The sequence below is a fragment of the Suncus etruscus genome, chromosome 5 (assembly GCF_024139225.1).
Source record: "Suncus etruscus isolate mSunEtr1 chromosome 5, mSunEtr1.pri.cur, whole genome shotgun sequence".
NCBI classification, from domain to species: Eukaryota; Metazoa; Chordata; class Mammalia; order Eulipotyphla; family Soricidae; genus Suncus; species Suncus etruscus.
The window spans coordinates 17,610,014-17,633,219 of record NC_064852.1 but is presented as its reverse complement, the minus strand read 5'-3'; the positions used below and the strand labels follow the sequence as shown (position 1 = coordinate 17,633,219).

The 23,206-nt window shown below is 49.3% G+C and overlaps 2 protein-coding genes across 10 annotated transcripts in view; both read left to right on the top strand.

The window, feature by feature from the left end:
- Positions 1 to 23,206, top strand: part of ASB6 (ankyrin repeat and SOCS box containing 6) — a 370,010-nt gene that overhangs the window by 125,702 nt on the left and 221,102 nt on the right. The gene's annotated exons all lie outside the window — the stretch shown is intronic.
- FNBP1 (formin binding protein 1) overlaps positions 1 to 23,206 on the top strand; it is a 126,061-nt gene that overhangs the window by 101,328 nt on the left and 1,527 nt on the right. The window contains exons 9-16 of one of the 9 annotated variants that reach the window (XM_049774033.1): positions 787 to 984; positions 1,924 to 2,106; positions 8,724 to 8,738; positions 12,547 to 12,656; positions 14,934 to 15,066; positions 15,624 to 15,748; positions 16,413 to 16,552; positions 19,800 to 19,958. In XM_049774033.1, the coding sequence (XP_049629990.1) occupies positions 787 to 984; positions 1,924 to 2,106; positions 8,724 to 8,738; positions 12,547 to 12,656; positions 14,934 to 15,066; positions 15,624 to 15,748; positions 16,413 to 16,552; positions 19,800 to 19,958 (1,063 nt within the window). Of the gene's footprint in view, positions 1 to 786; positions 985 to 1,923; positions 2,107 to 8,723; positions 8,739 to 12,546; positions 12,657 to 14,933; positions 15,067 to 15,623; positions 15,749 to 16,412; positions 16,553 to 19,799; positions 20,293 to 23,206 lie in introns of those variants that run through there. The other 8 variants (XM_049774037.1, XM_049774036.1, XM_049774032.1 and 5 more) reach the window with 8 other exon arrangements.

Below are 23,206 nucleotides of genomic sequence, written 5' to 3'. Positions count from 1 at the left end.
AGACTGATGGGAATTAAGGAAGAAAATTGCAGAGGCTTGGTCTGGTCATTCTGTGGAAACGTTCTCAGGGCCCTGAGAGATGGCCCAATGGGCTGAGCACAGGCTTTGGAGGCAGGAACACTGGTTCCTTCCTCAGCATCTTGTGGGTCTCTGAGCACAAGTGTCTATGCAGGGGCCAGAGTCATAGCACAGTGGGAGGGCATTTGCCTTGCATGCAGATGACCCAGGTTCAACCCCTGGCATCCTATAGGATCCCCCAAGTGCCACCAGGAGTGACCCCTGAGTGCAGAGCCAGGAGTAGCCCCTGCGCACCACCAGGTGTGACTTCAAAAGAAATAAACAGGGATTTGAAGGATAATATAGTAGGGTGATGTTTGCCTTGCACACGGCTGACCCAGTTTTGATTCCCAGCATTCCATATGGTCCTGTGAGCCTACCAGAAGTGTTTCCAGTGTGCAAAACCAGGAGCAACCCCTGAGTACCTCCAGGTGTGACTCTTCCCCCCAAAAGTGTCACTACTGGACCAAAGTGATATTATAGTGGGTAAGGCGTTTGCCATGCACACAGTTGACCTGGGTTTGATCCTCAGCACCCCATAGGGTTCCTTGAGCCCACCAGAAGAGATGCCTGAGCACAGAGCCAGGAGTCAACCAGAGCACTGTTGGGTGTAGCTCCAAAACCCAAAATGAAAATAAGGGGGGAAAAAAAAGAAAATAAGGGAAAACAAAATTCAGTGCTTAAACAGCCTGTCTGAAGGGTCTGTGTGCCTGTGCGTTGTCTCGGCAGGATTCCCAGCTGGTCATCGAGGCTTACAAATCAGGGTTCGAGCCCCCAGGCGACATCGAGTTCGAGGATTACACGCAGCCCATGAAGCGCACCGTGTCGGATAACAGCCTCACCAATTCCCGGGGGGAAGGCAAGCCCGAGCTCAAATTCGGGGGGAAGGCCAAAGGCAAGCTCTGGCCGTTCATCAAAAAAAATAAGGTACTGCCGGTGGCGGCGCGACTCGGTGGGTTTTGGGAAGTGTGGCCTGGTCCACGCGAGTCTTGACTTCGGAAAGGAGCCATGTCAACTTGTAGTTGCAGAAGGTGACGGGGTAAGGGCTGGTGGCTTTGGTTTCTGCCCAGCCCCCTACCCCCTTCCCTGTTCTTGGGGGTGGCCAGGTGCCTCCCTAAGCTCGGCTACACACCCCCTCCCCATGCCTGGTCTGGGTCACGCATACTAACACATCACTGACTTTTCTGTGCCTTGGGCCTCCCGGATGCCACTAACCCATTTATTTAGCTGCCAGAATTCATTCCAGAGGCTTCCAGGGACTCACTTGGTTTTGAATTCCTACTCGCCTCTGCCTCGGAGCACATATTTATTTCCTCCCTTGCCTTCTTTATTGCATGATTTCTAGGTGCATGGAAGCATTAACCTAGGCCTAAGTGGGATCTAGAGAAGCCTTTACCCTGAGAGTTAATTCCTTAATGCACTGCCCTCCACCCTCCGTCTCTCTGTTTTCAGGGCTTTAGCACTTGAGGTGGGGTGGGGCAAGGGGATTGGGGCAAGGGGATTGCTTCCTTCCTAGCTCTGTGGTTTTAGAAGGGACCCCCGCCTCCCCACATACCTTCCAGCCCAACTCAGACACTAATGAGTAGTTTGCATGTGGAAAGTGCATGAGCTTCTTAGCAGCGACTGTCTCTCTCGCTGCCCTAACTTACTGAAATTCCACTATTGCTATATCCCTCCTCTTTGCATTTTTCTCCATGATTGTTTTTTCTTTTTGGACCACGGCCTCAATATTTAATTGTTTGTCTTTGGATTTCGACTATGATTTGATGCTTATTTTTGTTTTGTGTCCCATCTCCTTGTTTCTGGTTTGTTATTTTTCTTTATTTTTGTTCTTCACTCTGCCACTGTCCCATCTCTTACATGTAGCTTATGTCCCTTTTAACATCCCCCCATCAGCCTCCCCCTCCTCCTCCCGCCTCTGCCTCACCCTCTGCTGTTCCCAACGGCCCCCAGTCTCCCAAGCAGCCAAAGGAACCCCTCTCCCATCGCTTCAACGAGTTCATGATCTCCAAACCCAAAATCCACTGCTTCCGGAGCCTAAAGCGTGGGGTAAGTCCTGCAGGGGGGGAGGTCCCCGCTCGCTCGTGTCCGCTCTGTTCGGCTTGTCTTCTTTGGCAAAATTCCTTTTTGTTTGTGAATGAATCCGTTTGTGTTTTTTCCCTCCCTGTGATGATAAACTGTCCAAACCTGTGACCTGTTAGCTCCAGAAAGAAGGGGAAAGGGGAGATGGGTGGTGGAGGAAGGGAAGCTGGAAAGTCAAAACACACACACACACACACACACACACACACACACACACACACACACACACACACCTTTCAGAAGACTTCCCCACTTCTGCTTTCAAACATCAAGGTCATTCATATCTTGCCTTGATTGGACCCCCAAGAGGAACTTGGGGTCTATACATAGAGCTCCAGATGCAGTGGAAGAGGAATTGGGAGTCCCCGGTGGACAGGAAGTATTTGCTGTGGATGTCCCATAAAGACATTCTCTGGGTCTCAGTCCCGAGGTTCCCAAGAGCCTGACAGCGGTTACTGGGATGTCAGTAGCTGTTTCTGGAGAAACTTAGAAGGTGCAGGTGGAAGATATGCCTGGAATGGGCCAAATCCTTCTTGGTCCTGCGCCAATGCAGGGGGACAGGAGAGCAGCATTAGACATGGCCTTTGAAAGCCAGACCCTCTGCTGGGTGGAGCCAAACCTGAACTGGATGGAGTCAGATTGGGCAGTGCCAGACTGGGTAGATGGACCTGAGCTTGGGGGTTCTCTCACTTTACCTAGCAAATCTTTATGCTCCCCTTTCCTCACTTTACTGATATGAACATGAGGGTGGGGTCCTGGGCAGAACTGAACTTGGAGCCTGGGACTTATACCAGGCTCTGTGTCTGAGCATCTATAACACCCCAATTCCTTTGGTTTTGGGTTACCCCAGTCCTAAATGACCCTTTAACCTAAGTCCCTTTGACCCTGGTTTGCCACAGGGTTTGATCCAGAACCCAATGTCAATGCCAGTTTGATTTATGGGCAATATTTTGGATTAAAGGAATTTAGTGATTTTATTTTTGGGTGGTGGCACTGGGGTCAAACCCAGGGCCTCACGCCTGTGAGGTATATGGTCTATGACTAAGCTACATCCCCTGGCACCGGATCATATTCTAATGAATTATTAAATTCAGCAATGGGGCCAATCTCTGTGTCTGAATCTACCCTGCAGAGCCCTTGTGGGTTTCCAGTGGAGGCCATAGAACAGCATGTAGGCCATCTCCATGGATAGGTCTCATTTTATTTCTCCCTTCCTCTGTAGGATGAGGCATGACCAGGGCCAGAGGTGGAATTCAAGGGGAGCAAGGCCCAGAGTGAATTGATCCCCCACAAGGACTCTTGAGCATCACCAGATGTTGCTCCTCTTACTGTTGCCCCAAATAAAAATAAAATAAGGAGCAGTTGAGGCCAGAGTGATAGCATAGTGGGTAGGGCATTTGTTTTGAATGTGACCGACCTAGGTTTGATCCCAGACATCCCTTATGGACCCCCGAGCCTGCCAGGAGTGATTTTTGAGTGCAGAGCCAGGAGTAACCCCTGAGCACTGCTGAGTGTGGCCCAAAAACAACAACAACAACAAAAGGAGAAGTGTCCTATTTCTTTAATGGCAGAGTTCTTTGCATGAAAGCATATATACACCCACACCCCTCAAGCATGACCAGGGACATCCCCTAAACCCAGAGCAAGCAGTGGGAAGTCTCCAAGCATTGTAAAGTTTGGCCAAGCTTTCCCTTGGTCCTCCCTTCCAAAAAAAAAAAAAAAAAAAAGTTTTCTGCTGGTAGATTGATTTTGCTCATTGTAGGTTACCCAGCCTGTCAGGTTAAGATTTCAAATTTTCAGAGGCTGGAGAGATAGCATGGATGTAGGGCATTTGCCTTGCATGCAGAAGAACAGTGGTTCAAATCCCGGCATCCCATCTGGTCCCCTGTGCCTGCCAGGGGTGATTTCTGAGCATGGAGCCAGGAGTAACCCCTGAGCGCTGCCGGGTGTGACCCAAAAGCCATAAAAAAAAAATTAAAAAGAATTCAAATTTGAAGGGGCTGGAGTGATAGCATGGAAGTAGGGCATTTGCCTTGCATGCAGAAAGACAGTGGTTCAAATCCCAACATCCCATATGGTCCCCCGAGCCTGCCAGGAGTAACCCCTGAGCGCTGCCAGGTATGACCCAAAAACCTAAATAAATAAATAAATAAATAAATAAATAAATAAATGATGGTAAGAGCCCTTGCTAGAGGGCAGTAGAGAGCTCTGAACGTAAATGAGGGATATCTTGGCCTTTATATCTCATCTCTTCCCACCACCACCACCCCCCACCCCTGCACATCCTGCCCACACACTCGGGCCCTGCTGGGTCACATATTCCAGCAACGAGATTTTGGCTGGACCACGATCCTCTAGAGTCACTGCAGAAATGAGCTGTTGGGCCACTTCCCTACCTGAGCAAAGCTCGGTTTTATTCCCTTTGTTATCGGTGTTTGTATGGTCCTAGGTTGCCAATCACCCAACACCTGGACCCAATGGAGTGGTAGTCAGTGTCTACCCTGTGTTTGTCCCTATTCCATTCCAGTTTATAGTTTGACAGTGATTTTAGAATCTGGGTTTTTTGTTTGCTTGTTTGTTTGTTTTAGGTGGGTTTGTATTGTTTTTGAAGGGTTTAGACCTTAGAGTGCCTGTAATCGAGAAGTGTGAGGTAGGGCCAGAGAGATGGTGCAATGGGCAGAGCACTTGTCTTGCACACCACACTGCCAGGAATTACCCCCCTCATAGGAAGGAAGGAAGGAAGGAAGGAAGGGAGGGAGGGAGGGAGGAAGGAAGGAAGGAAGGAAGGAAGGAAGGAAGGAAGGAAGGAAGGAAGGAAGGAAGGAAGGAAGGAAGGAAGGAAGGAAGGAAATGTTTAAGCTGGAGAGATAACACAGTGGGTAGGGTGCTTATCTTGCACAAAGCAAACCCAGGTCCCCTGAGCCCTACCAGGAAGTGATCCCCTGAGTTGCAGAGACAGGAATAACTCCTGAGCATTACCAGGTGTGGCCTAAAAACAAAAGAAAAAAAAAAATGATAGAATTGTTGCTGCCAGGGGCCGGGCCGGTGGCGCTAAGGTAAAGGTACCTGCCTTGCCTTGCGCTGGGCCTTGGACGGACCGCGGTTCGATCCCCACGGTGTCCCATATGGTCCCCCAAGCCAGGAGCAACTTCTGAGCGCATAGCCAGGAGTAACCCCTGAGCATTACTGGGTGTGGCCCAAAAACCAAAAAAAAAAAAAAAAAGAATTGTTGCTGCCTTTTCACTTTTACTTTACTTTCTTTGTTAAATTTTTGAATTGAAACCTGAGATTTAATATCAAATGAATCAAGTACTAACAATGGCATCGGCTTAAAGCAAGTTCTCCTCTATTATCTGATATGGTAGAAAAATCTTTAACTTTTTTCTGCTCTCAAACTTTAAGACTATCATGCCAGAGAGGAAAGGAAAATAACACATTTGGGGGCTAGAGCAATAAAATGCAGCATGGAGGACATTAGCGGGTCCCTTAAGTCCCCCCAGAAGTGATCCCTGAGTACAGAGCTAGAAGGAAGCCCTGAGGCAACCTGCCCCCCACTAAACAAATAAAAAAATCTAAAATTAAACTATCAGTCCTCTAAGTTTACTCTTTTAAGTGAAGCTAGGTAGTTTTTATTGATACTTATTTAGAAGAAATGCGTGTTCAAGAGAGAACACAGGCTTCTCTAGAATGAAAATAAAAAGCCAGCTAAAAACAGAAAAAGGCAAACAAGATGTAAGTTTAGGGAACATGGGCTTGAAGAATAAGCCAGACCTCTAGTTGAAGTGTAAGTAGCAATAGAACAAGGTGGAGACATGAGAGAGATAATACAGTGGGTAGTGCATTTGCCTTGCACACAACCAACCTGGATTTAATACTTAGAACTCCATATATATATATATATATAGTCCTCTGAGCCCCACCAAAAAAATAAAAAATGGAAAGAAACAAAAGAAAAGAAAAACAGCCAATAAAAATGAGAGAGAGTGAGAGAGAAAGAACAAACTTTTTAAATGTCTTTTTCATTCTCATTTTACAGCTTTCAGGTTCAGATTTCAACCAATTGTTTCTAGAGCACAATATATCCAGCCATTATAAAAGTTCCTTAGCATCCCTGATTTTGTTGCTTAATAACATTCAAGATTAGAAAAAATGAGTTTTTTGACTGTTGTAGTTCAGATCTGGGTTTTAGAACCAGCCACGGGAAGCCAGGAGATACGGGCGAGGTGGGTGTCTGCCTTGAGTCTTGTCTGTCCCGAGTCCAAATGTGATGTTTGACCTGTGAAGAAACTCTTAGGGGTCATGGGAGATGGGGGTTTTTTTGGTGGTGGAGGTGAATGATGAGACTACGTGATGTTTGTGTCTCTGCCCTTCTCCCCCACAAAATAAATTCTGTGTTGCTCATTCTTTCCTTGATAATAGCTCTTGCTGGAGGGGGAACCCCCCATCCCCTACACAGACACTTTCATAAAAGCTTAATGCCCGGAGCCAGAGCTATAGCACAGTGGGTAAGGCATTTGCCTTGCATGGTGCTAAGTGGTTCCATCCCCAGCATCCTGTAAAGTCTTCCAAGCCTGTCATGAGTGATTTCTGAGCACAGAGCCAGGAGTGACCCCTGAGCACTGCCAGGTGTGGCCCCAAAACAAGCAAACAAAAAGATGCTTAATGAATGTCTGTTTACAAAGTGCCAGGTTTGGTTTTAGTTTACTAGTAAAATGCTGGGGTTGGAGGAAGGGGAGGGGAAATGGGTGGGAGGGGGCACAGTCAGGAGGGCACTTACCTTGTGTGCGACCACCTGGATTTGATCGCTGGCATCCCATATGGTCCCCTGAGCCCCACCAGGAGAGATCCTTGAGTGCAAAGCTGGAGGAAACCCTAAGGACTGCTGGTCCCCCGCCCCCCCAAAAAAAGAATAAGATTTGGGAACCGGAAAGATAGTATTGAGGTAAGGTGTATCTGACTTGTATCTGACTTGGCTTCAATCATCAGCACCACATGTGGTCCTCCAAATCATATCTGGAGTAACAACACCCCCCCCCATACCACTACCACCAGACAGCCAGGAATAGCCTCTGAACACTGCTGGGTACAACCTCAAAACAACAACAGATTTTTAAAATCTGGTGATGTATTGTAGACACCCCTGACCTGTTCCTTGTTTTAAATCAAAGGGCACTCACTTCCTTTAGTATATTGGTTGCTTTAATATATTTTCTTGAATCTTCCACAATTGGCTCCTAAGTTTTTGAGCCAATTAAATAATGCTTGAGTCTCTCAAACCACTTTCTGGAGGTCTGAAGAGGATAGTGCCTTGCCCACGACTGGCCAGGATTGAGCTCTGAGAATTGCTGGGAATTTTGTAGCCCCCCTCCCCTCCAAAAAAAAAAAAAAAAAGAATGTTGCTAACTGGCCATCAAAATCACACCTGCTTGGGCCCGGAGAGATAGCACAGCAGCGTTTGCCTTGCAAGCAGCCGATCCAGGACCAAAGGTGGTTGGTTCGAATCCGGGGGTCCCATATGGTTCCCCGTGCCTGCCAGGAGCTATTTCTGAGCAGACAGCCAGGAGTAACCCCTGAGCAACGCCGGGTGTGACCCTCCCCCCCAAAAAAATCACACCTGTTCACAAAGACCTAGATGTTTCTTGGTGCTAACAAAAGATGTTTCTTTTGCATTTTCTTTTTTTTTTTTTTTGTTTTGTTTGTTTTGTTTTGTTTTGGGGCCATACCTGGAGGCACTTTGTGGTTACTCTTGGCAGGCTCAGGGAGCCAGATAGGATGTTGGGGATTGAATCTGGGTCAGCCCTTATGCAAGGCAAAAGCCCTACCTGCTGTGCTATTGCTCCAGCCCCTACTTTTCCTTGATCATCCACTTTACATCCAGCCACTCTCACCTGGCTCCTCTCAGGTGCAACAGTATAGTTTGTGACAAACTATGTCCTATGCTTCCTTCCCTCCCCAACAGAAAGTAGATCCATTTGTCCTTCTGGTCACCCCCTGAGCCTGTGGCTACCTCTAGTAATCCCAGCTTTCCCATTCTTTAGGAATCCCTCAGCCCCAAACAGTGTCGGTCCAGGGCACTGCAACCTTGGCCCAAAAGGATAAAACTCGCCCTGTGAGGGCTGGAGCAATAGCACAGCGGGGACGGTGCCTGCCTTGCGTGCAGCAGATCCGAGTTGGATCCTCGCATCCATAGGGTCCATCACAAGCCTGTCAGGAGTGATTTCTGAGTGCAGAGCCAGGCATAACCCTTGAGCATTGTCAAGTATGGCCCAAAAACAAAAACAAAATCCGCCCTTTCACCAAGAGAAGGCAGCAACTGGGTGACTTTTCTATTCACTGTGGGGCCCCTCACATTGCAAACATACCTTAGTTTACATCTCCGAGTGTTATGGCCAATCTAGAACCATCCAAGGCACTTTCCATAGCGACCACCCCCTAAGTGGAACTTTTACATCTGGTTATGTTAATGCTGTGCATCAGGTTGAGTTTCCATCTTTTCTGATGTGCTGTTATTTTGTTTTTTTCCTCTCTCTCCCTCTCTCTTTCTTTCTTTCTCCTCCCTATTTCCCTTCCATTCTCACACGAAGCTTTCTCTCAAACTGGTAAGCACAAAAATTCACTCTGCATGTCCTAATGTCATCGGGTGTTGTGGTATGTGTTTTAAGGGGGTGGGGAGCATACAGATAACTGCTGGCCTGAGTTTGTGTCCCCTGTGCTTTTGTGGAGGTTTCTTTCTTCCCTAGACCCTTTCTCTGCAACAATCCGGATTCTAAATGGAGGCCATCCTTAACCTTCGAGATGCTAAAAGCCACATTAACGCTTAATCCAAGCTTTGGTTTTTCCTTTTTATTGGGGCTTGAAGAGGCTGTTAACTGAGGGGGTGGGGACAATCCTAAAAATCAATAATCAACTGAGGGGAAGTTTCTAGAATCAGATCGAATTGAGATCCATTTCATTGTTGTCAAAAAGCTCCTTCTTGGAGCCAAAGCGGAAGTGACCTAGCCTCAGGACCTTTCTCCCCAGGATTGGTACCAACCACCACACCCAAAACACTCTTAGCACCAGTGAGGAGGAAAATGCTTTGGGTTGCCGCATTAACATTGGTGTCTCGGGCCTCAAAAGCAGCTTCTAGAAACTCACCTGAAGGTTCCTGGACTGAGAAGGCCTCCTAAGGCTTTCAAACCTGGCAGGCCGCATTGTGTGTGCTTAATCTTAGAGCTGTAGGAAACACTCTGACTAAAAGAAACCTTTTACCAGTTAACCGGGGACTGTGCTTCCAATCTATGCAAATCACATAGTTTTTCCACGAGCTGCAGAGGTTGGGAGTCTGCTGGTGCCATCTCCTCCCTTTGTCCCTGAGAGATGTGACCAACTGCTGTTCTGGTGTTGGTCATATGGAATCAGGTCACATGGGAGTCTAGGTGGGGCCTAAGAGGTGAGTATATGTTCATAGGTGGAAGTTTTATTCAGCCAGGCTTAATATTTAGCGACTGACTCCATCCCCTGGAATATATTTTTTGTGTTTTTGTTTTTTGTTTGGTTTAGTTTGGTTTTGGTTTTTGGGCCACACCCAGCGTCACTCAATGATCCAGGAGTGATCTTTGAGCCAGGAGTAAGTCCTAAGCATTGCCAGCTATGGGGTTCCCTCCCCCCCCAAAAAAGGAGGTAGTCTGGGGTGCAAAAGAATCAAATCTCGGGACTAGAGAGATAAGGTGGTTGGTTGTCTTGTATGCAGCTGACCCGGGACAGACCCGGATTCAATTCCCAGCATCATCTATGGTCTTCTGAGCTCAGAGCCAGGAGTAACCCCTAAGCACCACCGGGTGTGCCCCTCCCCCCCCCCAAAAAATCAAATCTCAAGAAGGGGAACGGTGAGAAGTCCAGGCCAAGGCAGGAAAGGCTTCTCGGATAAGTCATTCTGCTTCTCAGAACAGTGTGGAGATCCAGTTGTCATATAAAATCAGGCCTCGCTATTCCTTCATGACTGTGATGAATCATAGGCCAGAGTATTGCTTAAAAAGAACTTGGGTATCACCGGGCTTGGAAGAAAAGTCCTTTAAAGATACTGGACAGAAACCTTCTGTTGGGGCCGGCTAGGTGGCGCAAGAGGTAAGGTGTCTGCCTTGCAAGCGCTAGCCAAGGAAGGACCGTGGTTCGATCCCCCGGTGTCCCATATGGTCCCCCAAGCCAGGGGCAATTTTTGAGCACTTAGCCAGGAGTAAGCCCTGAGCATCAAATGGGTATGGCCCCAAAAACAAAAAAGAAAAAAAAAAGAAAAAAAAGAAACCTTCTGTTCCTGTGGCTCTAGAAAAACTGCTGGTTTTCCTAAAACAACAATGACAAGAAGTTTCTTGGGTTGCGTAGACACAGAGCTGTTTCTTAAAAAGGACAGTTATCATCGTATAATGTCTGTAGTTCTGGGTTGGAAATAGCACAGCACATAGGGAGTTTGCCTTGCCACCAAGCAGACCCGAGATCAACCCAGGTTTCGATATCCCCCACGGCATCCGTATGGTTTCCCTGAGCCTGCCAGGAGTGATTTTCAGAGCACAGAGCCAGAAGCAAGCCCCTGAGCATCCCTTGGTGTGCTCCCTAAAAAAAAAAAAGAAAAAAAAGAATGTAATTTTGCATGCAGAATGTCTGCAGTTAAGCATGTAAATTGTCAATGGATTGTCAGTGAGACTCTTGATCAAGTGGGGAGAATTAGTCTGGGTTTTTCAGAGACCAAAGTTTTCCTTTTGCCAGGGTGAAGGGCCACCCTTTATTTTTGGAATTTTTTTATTTATTTATTTGGTTGTTGGTTTGGGGACTTCAACCCAGCAGGGCTCAGGGCTTACTCCTGGCATGTAAAGAGGGAGCCATTTTTGATAAAGGTGAAAACCAGTTACTCAACTATGCTGGGGGAGACCATATTGGTTTATACCAGAGGATCAAACCTGGGTGGGCAAGGCAAAACTCCCTCCGTGCTGTACTTTTGCTCTGTGCCTCCCAGATGTTCCACCCGAGCACTGCCAGGCGTGATTTCTGAGGCGCAGAGCCAGGTGTGACCAATTAAAAAAAAAAATCATGTCATAAAGATTTGAGAATGATGCAAATCTAAGGAAAAAGGCGAGTCTGAGCAGTTTCTTATTAGGAGAGTTATTTGTTTCATTGTCATTTGAGAGGCAAATGGAGCTTCCTTGGTTTGGAAGTTGGGGTTAGTTCCGATCCACTTATATGGTCTCCCCTCGCCACAGACACACAAGCACGCACACCCACAAACACACAGTGCACAGGCACAGAAATCTTTGGGAGCTGCAGCGGAAGTGTACCATGGGATTCACTAGGGGACCCTTCCTCTCGCCTCCTCCCTCTAGCCTTGCCTTTCAGTAAACTCTGTGCCCCAAGTGGCTGGCCTTTTCCTGCCAACCTTGCCTAGTCCCTCAGTCCCTACTCCATAGCAAAGCAGACCCAGTTTTCTCACCAGGAAATCGAGCCAGGAAACGCACTTTTTACGATAAAATCACAGACAGTGTGGGGGGGGGAGAGGGAGAGGGAATAGAAAGACACTGTGTCTAAAGCAGTAATCAAGATATTTAAACAAATTTTTTAGGGTTGGGGAGGCCATGAAAGGAAGCTTCTGATTCTCACTAAAATTATCCAGAAAGTAGGGTTCTGAATTTTTTATGGCAGAAGAAGTGTACAAGAGCATGGTGGGGGGAGGTGTCCTTTGTAAATAACTTTTTCCTGGTATTTTTGGAGGATCCATCATCCCTTCTCAAGGATAGAGACTGGGGCGGGGGGGGGGGGGCCTGTCTGTGAAGGGAGAGTCAGAAAGGAGTATTAAGGGCCGGAGAGATAGCACAGCAGCTGATCCAGAATAGACGTTGGTTCGAATCCTGGTATCCCATATGGTCCCATGTGCCTGCCAGGAGCAATTTCTGAGTGCAGAGCCAGGAGTAACTCCTTAGCACTGCCCAGTGTAAACCAAATACCAAAAAAAAAAAAAAAGAAAGAAAAAGAAAGAAAAAGGAGTATTAAGACAATGGATGGCCCAAGTATCCAGTCCTTAGACTTAAAAGACCCCTTTCTTGCAAACTAATAGCAAAGCAGTGGTTTTGCTGTAAATGTATTTTGGGGGAAACGCAGCAGAGTCCCGGATTCCTTTCTCCCTCTCACTCCTGCAGCAGTCTGGCCCTTCCCTTCCTCCCTGGGTCTGGACCAGCCTCGGGATATTGGTGGCAGCTATGGAGTATGACCTTGGCATGCCCTGACTTGGTGACTTGGCTGGGTGTGGTGGGAAAGCGCCGGGTTGATCTCACATAGATTTCCTGCACGCAGCCACACTGAGGTCCCGGCTTCGGTCCTCAACCTTTTCTGAGGCCGGGGGCCAGGCTTTCCGACCTGACTCACTTCTCTTTGCATCCACAGGGTGCGACACCTGAGGATTTCAGCAACCTCCCCCCAGAACAGAGAAGGAAAAAGCTACAACAGAAAGTCGATGAATTAAACAAAGAAATTCAAAAGGAGATAGATCAAAGGTAGAGTGAATGGGTTAGATTGCCTAAGAAATTCAAGTTGGTGGGCAGAGAGATAGCACAGTGGTGGGGCATTTGCTTTGCACAAGGCCAACTCAGGACTAATGGTGATTTGAATGCAGGCATCCCATGTGGTCTCTCATGCCTGCTAGGAGCGGATTTCTGAGCACAGAACCGGGAGTAACCCCTGAGCACTGCTGGGTGTGGCCCAAAAACCAAAAAAGAAAAAGAAAAGAGGGCCCGGAGAGATAGCACAGCAGTGTTTGCCTTGCAAGCAGCCGATCCAGGACCAAAGGTGGTTGGTTCGAATCCCGGTGTCCCATATGGTCCCCTGTGCCTGCCAGGAGCTATTTCTGAGCAGACAGCCAGGAGTAACCCCTGAGCACCGCCGGGTGTCGCCCAAAAACAAAAACAAAAACAAAAGAAATTTGAGGGGTCCGAGAGATAGCACAGCAGTAGAGCGTTTGCCTTGCACACAGCCAATCCAGGACTGACAGTGGTTCAAATCCTGGCATCCCAGATGGTCCCCCATGCTAGGAGCGATTTCTGAGCGCAGAGCCAGGGGTTGCTCCTGAGCACCACCGGGTGTGACCCTAAAAATACAAAAAAATAAAATTTGAGGGCCCAGAGAGATAGCACAGTGGCGTTTGCCTTGCAAGCAGCCGATCCAGGACCAAAGGTGGTTGGTTCGAATCCTGGTGTCCCATATGGTTCCCCGTGCCTGCCAGGAGCTATTTCTGAGCAGACAGCCAGGAGTAACCCCTGAGCACCACCGGGTGTGACCCCAAAACAAAAACAAACAAAAAATAAAATAAAATAAAATTTGAGTTGGGGTGGGGAAGGTGGGAAACCCTAAAATAGCTTTTTATCTTGTACTATATTGTACTGGATTGTATTTTACAGTGTTTGGGGGAACAAAATTCATAAATTGCCTCTAATTGTGCGGGTATGGGTCAGTCTTTTTTAACATGAGTCAGCCCTGAGCACAAACAAATCCCGAAAAGTGAGAAACATGTGGGATCCCCACCCTCTCTTCTTATCCCACATTCTTAGCTTTGGGCACAAAAAACTATACTGGTTGTTTAGGTTCAGAGCACTAGGACAGTAAAGAGGTCGCTTGCCCTGCATGCTAGTGACCCAGGCTTGATCCTCCGGCGTTTCATAGGTTTCCCAGAAACTCCCCAGAATAATTCTTGAGTGCAGAGCCAGGAGTAATCCCTGAGCATCACCAGGTGTGGCCCAAAAGCAAAAGAAAACTTTGAAATGTATTTGATATTTAGGCCAGGAGGATATTTGGGGGTTAGGGTGTTGGTCCAGGTTTGACAAGATCCCATACTGGGATGTCCCTGGTCATTGGGCAATGAGGGTCTGAGCAGCATCACATGCCTTGGGCACTGAGTATTCCCAGGAGTGGTCCTTGAGCCCCTCAAAGCCACCCCCCAACATACTGGTCTTTCTCAATGTGGAGAGTAATAATGGATCTCTCTAGATTCTCCCATTTTATCTTTATACAAAACATATTAATGGTGTTTAGGCACATCCTGAACCCAGCAATATTTGGGGCTAATCCATGTATAGGAACCTCACCAGACAGTGCCAGAGGGATGAGACTGGGGCTCAATCCCCCGAGCCGTCAGCCTGACCCCATATCTCAATACTACAAGGGTCCTCTGGCTCTTCCAGGGGCGCAGAGTGAGTCTGTGTAAGTCTGATCTTAGGAACAGTTGGACCCGTGGTGATGCCACAAAGAATAAAGGAAGAATGGACTGAGCCATAGCACAGCAGGGAGGGTGTTTGCCTTGCCTAGGGACAGGCCAGGCTCAATCTCTGGCATCCCATAGGAGCCCCTGAGCCACACCAGGAGCAATCCTGGTCTAAAAACAAGAACAAAAATGGGGAGGGGGATCCTACTGGGGTTCACAACATGCAAGGCCAGCACCTAAGCCCCTGGACTTTCTGACCTGAAATCTTTTTATGTTAGTTTGGGAGATTCAGCCCTCAGGGTCACTCCCAGCAGTGCTCAGAGCACCGTGCAGTGAGAGGTACAATTCAGGCATCACACTCCTGTGTGCAGAGCCTTTGAGCTTTCCCTCAGCACTATCTCCCCAGCCTGGCCAATGATAGTTCTCGCTAGTGTCAGGTGCCTGGGATTGTTGGGTCCCAGGTGAGGAGTCTCCCAAGGGGGTTGTGCTCAGAGTTGCCCTTCCAGTCCCTTTCCCCTGCCCCATGTATGTTAAAAAGCCTCCATCTCCATCCTCACCCTGGCCCCGTTCTTTTCAGAGAAGCCATCACGAAGATGAAGGACGTGTACCTCAAGAACCCGCAGATGGGGGACCCGGCCAGTTTAGACCACAAGCTAGCCGAAGTCAGCCAGAACCTAGAGAAACTGCGGTTGGAGACCCAGAAATTCGAGGTATGGAAAGAGGGTTGTTAGGTGGAGGATGGTGAGAGGTGATGTCAGGGGTTGTGATGGACAAGCATCTATCTTCCTGTTGGGGGGTAGTAGGGGGCTGTGGCTCAGGGCACCCTGTGCTCAGTCTGGCTCTATTTCCCAGCAGTGCTCTGGAGCCCCAGGGCCATTCGCTGCCATATCCATCGCCTAGTTCAGGGGACTGCTTTTGCCCAGAGTGCTTAGGATGTTTTTGAGGGTCAGATTTAGGGCCTCACATGCAAAGCACATGGTGCTCTGTCCTTTGCGGGAGAACTTGGGGTCTGGGGGTGACCCCTGGTGATGCTCAAAGGACATGGTGTCTGGATCTAACTAGCGTCAGCTGCATGCAAGGCAAGCACCATCTCTGTCCTATCTCTCTGGCCCCCTGGGAGGTGGCGTGGACAGGAACCTGCTGATAAGTGACAGCTCGCAGTGCGCCTTCCCAACTGATGTCCGGGATGTGAGGATTAAAGCCCATTCGGGGCTCGACCCCCTGTACATTCATTCACTCGTGTCTCCTTGCTTCTTTCCGTGGACAGGCCTGGCTGGCCGAGGTGGAAGGGCGGCTCCCGGCCCGGAACGAGCAGGCCCGCCGGCAGAGCGGACTGTATGAGCCGCAGCCCCCACCGCCCCCGGTGGCCAACTGTGCCCAGGACCGGGAGAGGTACCGTATCTGCGCAGCGCTCAGCCAGCCCCGATGCCCCCATATATACACTCCCTCCTGCCCAGTCCCTAATTCCAGAGTTAGGCCTTTGGACCTGCCCTAAATCATCTCTTCTTGCTGGGCTTGCTGGCCTGTGGGAGGGGACAAGCCTGATTGGGCAGAACCTGTGGGTGGGGCCTGGCTGGTGATTGTGGGCGGGCCTTGAGTGGGCTGTTCTTGTGGGCGGGGCCTGGCTGACAGGTGACTTGTGTAGGTGGAGCCTGAGAGGGCTGGTCCTGTGGGCGGATTCTGGGTGGGAATTGACTTGTGGGCGGGGCCTCGCTGGGAGTGAGTTGTGGGTGGAGCATGAATGGGTTATTTGTGGGCGGGGCCTGCATGGGAATGGACTTGTGGGTGGAGCCTGAGTGGGCGGGGCCTGGTGGGAATTGACTTGTGGGCAGGGCCTAGCTGGGAGGTGGGTTGTGGGTGGAGCATGAATGGGCTATTTGTGGGTGGGGCCTGCATGGGAATGGGCTTGTAGGTGGAGCCTGAGTGGGCTGGTCCTGTGGGCGGGGCCTGGGTGGGAATTGACTTGTGGGCGGGGCCTGGCTGGAGGGACCCAGTGGAGCTGGACCAGGCCAGGCCTTGCGGGCGCTATAGTGGCCCTGTGTCTGCCTCTCTTGAGCAGCCCCGATGGCAGTTACACGGAGGAGCAGAGTCAGGAGAGTGGGGTGAAGGTGCTGGCCACAGATTTCGATGATGAGTTTGACGACGAGGAACCCCTTCCAGCCATCGGCACTTGTAAAGCTCTCTACACGTTCGAAGGTAATGCGCCCCAATGTCAGGACCCATCCCCTGACTTTCCCTGAGCAAGACTTTACCTGAACGAGGTGCCACTCTGTCATCAACTGACATTTCTTAATTAAATAAAATTTGGGGGTCCGGAGATATAGCACAGCGGCATTTGCCTTGCAAGCAGCCAATCTCCAGAACCTAAGGTGGTTGGTTCAAACCCTGGCGTTCCATATGGTCCCCCGTGCCTGCCAGGTGCTATTTCTGAGCAGATAGCCAGGAGTAACCCCTACGCACAGCCGGGTGTGGCCCAAAAACAAACAAAAAAAATTTTTTTTTGTGGGGCTAGAGCAATAGCTTAGCGGGTAGGACATTTGCCTTGTATGCAGCCAACCTGGATTCAATCCAAGTGCCCCATATGGTCCCCTGAGTCTGCCAGGAGTGGTTTCTGAGTGCAGAGCCAGGAATAACTTACCTGCGTGCCACTGGATGTGGTCTAACATAGCAATAACATAACACATAGGTGCCTTGCATGCAGCCATTCAAGGTTTGATCCCCGTTATCTCCTTCCAAGCCTGCCAGAAGTAATTTCTGAGTGTAGACCCAGGAGTAACCCCTGAGCACTGCCAGGCATGGCCCAAAGACACACAAAAAAGTTTTCTTTTGCTTTGTTTTGAGGGGTTTCTTTTGGTTTGGGGTTTATTTAGTTTTTGTTCTGCTTTTTTGTTTATTTGTTTTTTGGTTTGTGTCTTGGACCTCATCAAGCAGTGCTCAGAGGCTACTCTTGCTCTGTGCTCAGGACTATCCCCTAGTGGTGCTCAAGGGGTGCACTTGAACAGTGCTGGAGATCGAACCAAGCTTGGCTATGTGCATGGTAAATGCCCTGTGTTATTCTTCTGGCTTCAAAGTCTTTTTCTGTTTTGCCTATTATTGTTCTTTGGCGATGTTGATGTGTTAATGTTCAGTCCATCTAACTGGCCAGCACTGAACTTATGCAGCCCCTGGCTCAGATAGGTGCTGAACTTTTCCATCCTTCTGTTTTTCTAGTCTGTCTCGGAAAGACCTTTCGGACTAAGGTGCAGGAGAGTACAGTGAGGGAGATCCATCCTTGATGTTTCGTTTTGGGTGCTCAGAACTTACTCTTAAAATCTGCACTCAGGGATCATGAGCCCGGAGAGATAGCACAGCGGCGTTTGCCTTGCAAGCAGCCGATCCAGGACCAAAGGTGGTTGGTTTGAATCCCGGTGTCCCATATGGTCCCCATGCCTGCCAGGAGCTATTTCTGAGCAGACAGCCAGGAGTAACCCCTGAGCAACGCCGGGTGTGGCCCAAAAAACAAAAACAAAAACAAAAAACAAAAGAATCTGCACTCAGGGATCACACCTGGCAGGGCTCAGGGGACCACTTTGGGATGCCAAGGATGGAACCTGGGTTGGCCACATGCAAGGCAAGTGCCCTTTGTCCTATCACTCCAGCCCTAGGCATCTCTCCTTGGAAAGAGAAAGTGCACACAGACCAAGAGTGTTGCCTGCTGTTTTCAGAGGAGGGCCTTGGCCTGTGTGGAACTGGTTCCCTGGAGAACAACAGCCCTTTCTAGAGAATTCTAGAACTTTGCTCTTGCCTTGGGAGAGGCAGGCCATTGCAGATTGCAGGCAAGAGCAGGGAGAGGCTGTGATTGGAACTTAGATACCTTGGGGTTGGTGGTAGGAGTGGCCACTAACCACATGCAGGCTAAGTGGCAGGTGAAGAAAGACTAGGGTTCCGTTGGCACCCCCAGGGGTGATGGTCAGTGAGTATCTCTGAGTCCTGCCCTCAGACCGACCTCATCCTCATGGAGAGTCCAACAGACACTGGTTGGTTTTTTTGTTTGCTTGCTTTTGTTTTGGGGTCACACTTAGATGTGTTCAGGGGTTACTTTTAACTCTATGCTCGGGTATTACTTCTACGGATGCTTGGAGGGTCATATGGGTTGCTGGTAACTGAATCCAGGTCAACTGCATACAAGGCAAGTCCCCCTCCCTGTTGTCCTATCGCTCTAGCCCCAGCAGACACTGGTTAGACTAGCTCAGGGCTGGGCCGGACATAGCCTGAAATAGATCGCCTGCCCTGGGTACCTGTCCGGCATGTGCGTGACCCTGGGCACCTGCCTTGCCTGTGTGAGGTCTGGGCTCCATTGCTGACTAGGAAGAGGAAAGCCCAGCCTGAATTTCCTAAGTAGATAAGGCTGGATATGAGCAACCTGGCTATGGCGGGGTTGAGGGGTTAAGTAGCTGCACCCCCTTATTGCAGGAAGCGAGCACTTCATCTCTAGGAACTTCTTCACCATGTGATTTGGGAACCTAGAGGTGCTCAGAGGCTACTGCTTGGGGGTTCATTCCCTGTTCATTCTGTCTCAAGGTACTGAGTGGTATCAAGGATTGAACCAGGGATTCTTGCAAGTAAGGTCTATGTCGGCCCATGGAGTGAATGAAGTCTGTCTTTTCCTTCATGAATGAGGTTGAAGGGGCTAAGCGATAGCATAGTGTATAGAGCATTTGCTTCATTATTTTGTTTGCTTGTTTGTTTGGGGGCCGCGTCTGGCAGTGCTCAGGGGTACTCCTGGCTCTGTGCTCAGAAATAGCTCCTGGCAAGCTTGGGGGACCTTTTGGGAAGCCGGGGATCAAACCTGGGTCACCCACGTGCAAGGCAAATGCTATACCTGCTGTGCTATCACTCCAGCCCCAGGCATTTGCTTTGAATGCAGCTGATCTGGGTTTGACTATCACCAGTACCCCATATGACTCCCCTGAGCCCACCAGGAGTTAATTTCTGAATGCAGAGCCAGGAGTGACCCCTGGATATCACCAGATGTGGCCCAAAAACAAACCCAAAAATAAGCTTCAGTGTTTCTGGTTTTTCTTCATAGCCAATCCCTCCCCACAGCCCCCCTGGCTATCCCTCCTAATCCTCAGTGACAAGAGTCATGGGCCAGAGACAGTGGACTTTGGTGAGGGGGAATCTCAGAATCAGTCCCCAACTTATGAATGGAAGTAAGGGGCTGTTGAAAGAGCTGCCTTGGACACCCTTCCCAGTGCTTTCACCAGGATGGGAGATGGAGGGGAAAAGGTGGACACCCCAGTACACCCCACATCCCTGGCATCCTAGGAAGGAGATAGAAAGGCTCTGGGAGCTTGGAGGGGTTTTGAGGCTCTTTGGGAGACTTGCAGGGAAGCCCCCACTGCTATCTGCCTGCACTGGACTAGCAGGTTCACCAACACCTTTTCTCTCTTCTCCTTCCCAGGGCAGAATGAGGGGACCATCTCCGTGGCTGAAGGGGAGACCCTGTATGTCATTGAGGAGGACCGAGGCGACGGCTGGACCCGAATCCGTAGAAACGAAGACGAGGAGGGCTACGTGCCCACGTCCTACGTCGAAGTGTATTTGGACAAAAATGCCAAAGGTGCTAAGACCTATATTTAACCCCACTTACAATCTACCGGTTGGAAGGCTTCGTCCCCCAAGGCCTGGCTCTGCCCCCCAAGGCCTGATTCCAGGAAAATCTTTCCCCACCCTCGGAAACCTGTTGATGTTGGGGGGGGGGTGGCACTGCCGACTGCCTGTTCTAAGGGGGAGTGGTTGGGAAGAGCCTCTAGAGCTCGGGAGGTGAGGGGGAACAGTAGCATCTTTGTCGCTAAGTGACCCCAGAGTCTGGGTTCAGTCTCGGAACTGCCCCTTCTACCCCTAGACAGGTCCCTTTGGAAATTTAATCCATTAAACGATCGCTGCTTTGTTTAGTTTTGCTGCGTCATTCACCCACCAGGAAGTCAGAAGGAAGCCCCCACCCCTCTCTAAGGCCCCCCACTTGAGTAAAATATTGGAGAAGATATGGATAGAAGTGTTCTGAGCATCTCTCTGCAGCCACACCCAGCAGCATGTGGTGACATGTCCCCTTTACTGTGTCCATGTGGTTCCCAGCGACCCCAAGACATCAGGACACCTTGTTGCTGACCACGGAAGAGCTTGTGGTTGTCACTGCAGAGTTGATGGGGTTCCATGCCATGGAGGGCATCAGATAGGGGTTTGGGTGGTGCCTGGGGTCCACTCTGCACTCACAGCACCCCAGGTGGGGCCAGTAATGCAGCCCAGAACCTCTCCAGCCTCACTCGAACCCGGGCACGCACGCGCGCACACACACACACACACATACACACAGTCTCTACATAGAGGGGGTAGGCAGGTTGGTTTTTTGTCTCCCCCCCCCCAAACACACACACAGTCTCTACATAGAGAGGGTAGGCAGGTTGGTTTTTTGTATCCCCATTGTCATCTTAAGATCCAGTGAGGGAAAAAAAAAAAAAAAAGATCCAGTGAGGGGCCGGAGAGATAGCATGAAGGTAAGGTGTTTGCCTTGCTTGCAGAAGGACGGTGGTTCAAATCCCAGCATCCCATATGGTCTCCCAAACCTGCCAGGAACGATTGTAGAGACAGGAGGAACCCTGAGCGCTGTGGGTGTGACTCCAAAAAACAACTACAAAAAAAATAATCCAGTGAGACTGGTCTTAGAATTCTGGATGACTGTATTTCACTCTTGAATTGTGTGTTTTGTTTTTTTTTTCTGGGGCCAGAGCAATAGTATAATGGGGAGGGTGTTTACCTTGAAAACAGGTTCGATCCCCAGCATCCCATATGGTTCCTGGAACCTGCCAGGAGTGATTTCTGAGCACAGAGCCAGAAGTAATCCCTGAATGCTGCCGGTGTGGCCTTCTCCAAAATTGTGGTGGTTTTTATGCAAAGTTATTTTTCCTCCAGGAAAAGTGGGGTGTGGTGTTATGTGAATCTTTTTCAGTATACCTAGAGATGGGAACCAGGGTTTGATAATGATGCAGGGAGAAGTATTTTCTAGAATGAACTATACTAGAATAAAATATAGGAATGTAGTCCCTGGAGAGTTTTAGTTTCCTGGTGGCAGGACAGTGTTATAGATGGAGGTGCAAACTCAGTGTTGGGGGTGGGGTGGGGAGACATTTCCAACAGCTCCGGGAACAGCTCTCATTGAGAGGGAGTGCTTTCCTGACTGGTACCAGAGGAAACTAGGGCTTGGAGTGAGAGTCTATGGATTAAGGCCCCAGTACTACATATGATCCCCTGAGCACTATCAGTTGTCCCTCCTGAGCCAGGAACAGCCCCTGAATACAGCCAGGTGTGATCCAAAACAAAAACAAACAAAAATAAAAGAAGGACCTATGTGGGTAGGGTGTTTGTCTTCTTGCACACAGTCAATCTGGGTTCAATCCCCAGCAACTGAGCCTGCCAGGGGTAATTTCTGAGCACAGAGCCAGGAGTAACCCTTGAGCACTGCCGGATGAGGCCCAAAAACCAAAAATAAAAAAAGGAGAAAAGAAAAAGAAAAATCCATAGCCACCAGCTATGCACACCCAGATGGCTTGCAGGGCGATTGTGGCAGGTGTCAGCACATCCATGACACACAAGCCACTGGTTCAAAGCTTTCTAGTTTCTTCTGATGACGGCCAATGGGGTTCTTAGGGGAAAGTTCAAGGGTTCCCCATCATTGCTGTCCCCAATTCTTGAGAGCAGGAAGCCAGTATTATCCAGCCTGAATCTGGTCTGTAGATTTTTGTCACCTGATATCTGCAGATGTCAAAGCCTTTGGTATCTTTCCTCTCAAGGGGCTTTGGGGGAAAAAATCCAGAGTTCCCAAACACAGGGTTGTTTGAATGAGCACTGGAAGGTCCAAGCCAAGGGAAAAGAGACTCTGAGATACTAGAGGTGTCCTGTCTTTTGGGTGCAGAACCCATTTGCAGACAATCTGAGGATGGGGAGCAAGCTGAACCCTAAAACAGCCTTCTTCAAGGGTATCAACTTATCCTTGTGAACCAGCCTCTGTGAACCCCTGTTGTAGATGAGTTTGACTGGAGGGGAACCCCCAACAGTGTGAGTGAATGTGTGTGTGTGTGTGTGTGTGTGTGTGTGTGTGTGTGTGTGTCAGAGACAAGAGTCTTATATGTTCTTGGCATACATCGGTTACAGTTTCTCTAAACTCTATGCCCGTGACTCCATAGGAGACCTCTGATGTTGCACAGCAACATCAGGGGCCCTGCTGAAGAAAAAAGATAGAGGTGTCTCCTAGAAAGGGATATTGCAGTCCCACTCCCACCCTAGCCCTAGCCCTCTAGGTTACTTCCAGCATTCCCAAAGAAACGGAGGTTCCACTTCTTTGGAAAGTTGTTTCCTTATTTGTAGGGTGCCCGAAGGCCCCACCTTGCTTATAAAGCCCTAGTAGCCTGTCCTCAGGTGGGTGGGGTGGTCCTTTTTCTTACGCCTGTATTTTCAAGTCATCTTTTCAGTAAAGCTGTCTGTGTGCTTGTGTGTGTGGTGTCTGCCATGTAACTATTGAAATGTCACCAAAATGTTTCTAGCCTAGCGTCCCCTCCAGCTGGTCCACTTGGATCAGTGACTGTTTTCTTTGACGGTTTGTTTTTTGTTTTTGCCTTCTGTTAAATATGTCCCTGATTTCCCCCTCCTCCCCTCTGTGTTTGTATATATTGCCATTTCAAAATGAAAAGGATGACTTGAATTTGTTGTTTTAACGTTTGACTCTTTTGTCTCGTTTGTTTTATTGGTGATTCTGCTGCCTAAATGACCTTTTGGGGTTTGTAACCACTGGGGGAGCCGGAAGGACGATTGCTC